Here is a 4,832-nt window from a genome sequence, read left to right on the forward strand (position 1 = left end):
TATTCAGCCGAAAATAGACAAAAAAAAAGCACTTTCGGTGTGAATAAGTAAAAAGGCCGAATAAATTTTGCCGAACAATGACGTTTTTAATGACGCGATCAAACACTAACCCGCGCAGAGTGAGAGGCGCGCGCTTTATACAGCAAACATGTCAGCAGTGTGAAAGCACTTTAAAGTGTCAGAGAAAGAGACAGACACTGTTCTGCTGAATTGTCCAGAGGGGACATCTGCAAAAACATACAGCAGTGAGTTTAATTTATCACTTCAAATCACGACACAAAAAAAATGTTCAGTGGTAAATAAATATTTTGAAATTGTATTTTTGTTATTTGATTTATTTTTCTGAAAAGCAACACAAAATAGTAAAAAGCAAATTTTTACTATTTAATAAATAATTAATATAAATTGCCAAAATAATAAAAAAAAATGTGAAACACCGCGTTCGGCTTCGGCCAAGAATTTCATTTCGGTGCATCCCTATTCAATAACATTCATAAAAACTACAGGTAATATGTGTGTGTGTGTGTGTGTGTGTGTGATGAGGATTTATCAGAAGAAACACACCTCTGAAATCTGAAACCTGTTGTAGTAAAAGCCCTGATGTGTTTAATTTAAACAGCCAGTGACAAAACTGAACTTGTTTCTCTCAATGCTTTGTGTTTCTCTGTGATTGATGCAGAGATAACACACACACACACACACACACACACACACACACACACCAGGAAACATTTAGAAAGCGTTCATGGCCGACTCCAGCACTGGGTTTGCACTGGGTGAGATAAAGCTGGAGGTTTACTGGAAGTCTGTGAATAAAGATAGAGAACAACAGGAAGGGAGGAGTGCGCTTGCAGGAGGAGTGAGCGCTGCCCTGGGACTAAAACACCACGTTTACAGCTTCCCCCTTCAGACAGTGTGTGTGTGTGTGTGTGTGTGTGTGTGTGTGTGTGTGTGAGAACAGTGGGTTCTTCTGTTCCCCTGCACATGTCTGCTGATCTCAGGTCTGAATGTGACTCGAGTATGAACACAAAAATTCACTTTTCCACTTTTCTAATGTGATCTGAGAGTGTGTGTTCTGGAGTGAGCTTTACTTCAAAGCTGTATCCTACACACCCACACACACACGCACACATGCACACACACATCATTACTATTGTGTTATGTAAATAAATAAAAGCAAGGTTTTGTCTGTATGTTGGTCAGAACTCGCTTTCTCAATGTCATCTTTGCATTAAACTGGAGGACCAGAAACCAGTCTCAGAATCATGTCCTGTCCGTCTGTCTGTCTGTCTGTCTGTCCGTCTGTCCGTCCGTCCGTCTGTCTGTCCGTCTGTCTGTCTGTCTGTCTAGACTTTACTGAATCTCCTGCAGTCCTTAGATCTCTGCCTGAAGTTTAATCTGCACCATCAGTGAATCTAAATGTGGAGTAAAAGTGATGTTATGAACAGTTATGTGTGGGATTTAATAATCCACTTTATAATAATCTACTAATGCGCTCCTGTCTCAATGTAAACACACACCTGCACCAATAGATATTAATTAGAAAAGATAAAGTGAATATTTTGACTGGGATTAGTTCATATTTTCACTTTGGCTGAAATAACAGCGCTGAAGTGGTATAAGTGAATTTTAACACGCTGGAGTGGTTTTAAGACAAAACTTCATCTTTATCCTTTGATCTACTTTTTCCATTTCTCATCTGTGATTCACTCTCCGATTACCGAACAGGGAGTGTATTTGTCTGAGCACCAAAGAAGGACAACTTAGTGTAAACAAGGCGTAAGATACTCAACCTTACAGAATGGGATTTCTTTGTATTAATAAGTTAGACAGAGAGTTCTGCTGTACAGAGAGACACACAGACATGGACGTGGGCTTTAACCTCAAATAATAATAATAATAATAATAATCATAATAATAATAATAATAATAATAATAATAATAATATCACTGATTACATTAAAGATCAGATTATTATTAGATTTAACATTTTAATTATTTCTAGAGACTCTGTAACTGTAGTAGTTTGTGTGTGAGGTTGTTGGTTTAATGAACCGCTGGGGTGTGTTTATCAGGGTGGTGCTGCACATGGTCACACACACACACACACACACACACACACACCTCATTCCTATGTGTTTAGTCTTTGTGTTGTTCTGAAGAAGAACTAAAGTGTGTATTGTGTACTTAATGTGTGTGAGTTTCTCAGGTGTGTGTGTGTGTGTGTGTGTGTGTGTCTCTCTCTCTGACCTGTATGATGGACTCCAGGTCCTGCTCTGTGAGACAGGGGTGTGTGTGTGTGTGTGTGTGTGTGTGTGTGTGTGTGTGTGTGTCTCTGACCTGTATGATGGACTCCAGGTCCTGCTCTGTGAGACAGGGGTGTGTGTGTGTGTGTGTGTGTGTGTGTGTGTGTGTGTGTGTCTCTGACCTGTATGATAGACTCCAGGTCCTGCTCTGTGAGACAGGGGTGTGTGTGTGTGTGTGTGTGTGTGTGTGTGTGTGTGTGTCTCTGACCTGTATGATAGACTCCAGGTCCTGCTCTGTGAGACAGGGGTGTGTGTGTGTGTGTGTGTGTGTCTCTGACCTGTATGATAGACTCCAGGTCCTGCTCTGTGAGACAGGGGTGTGTGTGTGTGTGTGTGTGTGTCTCTGACCTGTATGATGGACTCCAGGTCCTGCTCTGTGAGACAGGGGTGTGTGTGTAGGATCCTCTCCTTGTCCTCTCTGTACCGGGTCACTGCCTCCCTCCAGCGCGGCTCCTCCAGCAGGTTAAACACCGTCCCGCCCGCAGTCAGGTAGAAGAGGATCACCGCCGTCAGCACCGAGCCCTTATCCGCCATCTTACACACACACACACACACACGTGTGGGGGAGACCCGTCCGCTCCCCCTCTCACACACACACACACACTCACTCACACACTGAGAGAGCGCGCGCCGCGACACCACACACCGCGTAACAATGTAACTGTCTGTTACACACACACACACACACACACACACACTCTTATACACACACACACACACACACTCTGATACAGACCAAAACAGAGACAGAAAAGTTTTCCCTCCCGCTCACAACAACCTCTCTCTCACACACACACACACACACACTCCGGATCCTGACTGCAGTGTGTGAGCTGTTGCAGTAGAGCTCAGATTTCAAACACGCTGGCGCGCGCGCGCACACACACACACACACACACACGCGCGCGCACGCGCGTAATTCCCGACTTCCTTCTAGTAAAAGCTCGGAGTTCGGAATTCCTGATCAGACACTCCGGAGTGAGGAACATCAGGAGGAACATCAGGGGGAACATCAGGAGGGAACATCAAGAGGGAACATCAGGAGGAACATCAGGAGGGAACATCAAGAGGGAACATCAGGAGGAACATCAGGAGGGAACATCAGGAGGGAACATCAAGAGGGAACATCAGGGGGGAACATCAGGAGGGAACATCAGGGGGAAACATCAGGGGGGAACATCAGGAGGGAACATCAGGAGGGAACATCAAGAGGGAACATCAGGGGGGAACATCAGGAGGGAACATCAGGAGGAACATCAGGAGGAACATCAGGAGGGAACATCAGGGGGAAACATCAGGGGGAAACATCAGGGGGGAACATCAGGAGGGAACATCAGGAGGGAACATCAAGAGGGAACATCAGGAGGAACATCAGGGGGGAACATCAGGAGGGAACATCAGGAGGGAACATCAAGAGGGAACATCAGGAGGAACATCAGGGGGGAACATCAGGAGGGAACATCAGGAGGGAACATCAGGGGAAAACATCAGGGGGGAACATCAAGAGGGAACATCAGGAGGAACATCAGGGGGGAACATCAGGAGGGAACATCAAGAGGGAACATCAGGAGGGAACATCAGGAGGGAACATCAGGGGGAAACATCAGGGGGAAACATCAGGGGGGAACATCAGGAGGGAACATCAGGAGGGAACATCAAGAGGGAACATCAGGAGGAACATCAGGGGGGAACATCAGGAGGGAACATCAGGAGGGAACATCAAGAGGGAACATCAGGAGGAACATCAGGGGGGAACATCAGGAGGGAACATCAGGAGGGAACATCAAGAGGGAACATCAGGAGGAACATCAGGGGGGAACATCAGGAGGGAACATCAGGAGGGAACATCAGGGGGAAACATCAGGGGGGAACATCAAGAGGGAACATCAGGAGGAACATCAGGGGGGAACATCAGGAGGGAACATCAAGAGGGAACATCAGGAGGAACATCAGGGGGAACATCAGGAGGAACATTAGGAGAAACATCAGGGGGAACATCAGGAGGAACATCAGGAGGAACATGAGCAGCACTGCTCTTCTCTTTAGTGACGTCACTCCTGGTTTGGGGTGAAGCTTGAGATGTGTATTAGTGATCTGCAGAACGGAAACAGGTCATGGTTTGGGGTCTTGGACACTCCTATCAGTTCTGGGACAACACACACACTTTCTTCTTACAAGTGCATGAACATCCAAACACATGAGAATAACACGAGATCCTGCATAGATTAGCAGAAGTTTAAAAATGCAAATCATTTGTACAGAAGACATGTTGATGCTTTGGCTCAGTAACATGAATAAATCAGTATCTGGTGGAATAATAACCTGATTCCCAGTTAGAGCTCCATGTGTTCTGTGTCTCCACCAGTTTATTCACATCACCGTTGGGGAACTTTATACACCACTCCTTCTGCAAACAACAACCAGCTCAGCTTTACTTCATGGAGTTTTTTCGGAGTAAATAGCAGTATCTCTTATTTTTGTTCCAGAGCTATACACACACACACACACACACACACACACACAAGT

At 45.5% G+C, this 4,832-nt stretch overlaps 1 protein-coding gene across 1 annotated transcript in view; it reads right to left on the bottom strand.

Annotated features, from left to right (window-relative positions):
* The window catches only part of kcnk5b (potassium channel, subfamily K, member 5b), an 11,223-nt gene extending 8,080 nt beyond the window's left edge, over positions 1-3,143 (bottom strand). The window contains exon 1 of the mRNA XM_053488608.1: positions 2,655-3,143. Coding sequence (XP_053344583.1) covers positions 2,655-2,840 — 186 coding nt within the window. The 5' untranslated portion in view covers positions 2,841-3,143. The remainder of the gene's footprint in view (positions 1-2,654) is intronic.
* Between the last annotated feature and the right edge of the window lie 1,689 nt (positions 3,144-4,832).

This window comes from Clarias gariepinus, chromosome 27, assembly GCF_024256425.1.
Source record: "Clarias gariepinus isolate MV-2021 ecotype Netherlands chromosome 27, CGAR_prim_01v2, whole genome shotgun sequence".
Lineage (NCBI taxonomy): Eukaryota > Metazoa > Chordata > Actinopteri > Siluriformes > Clariidae > Clarias > Clarias gariepinus.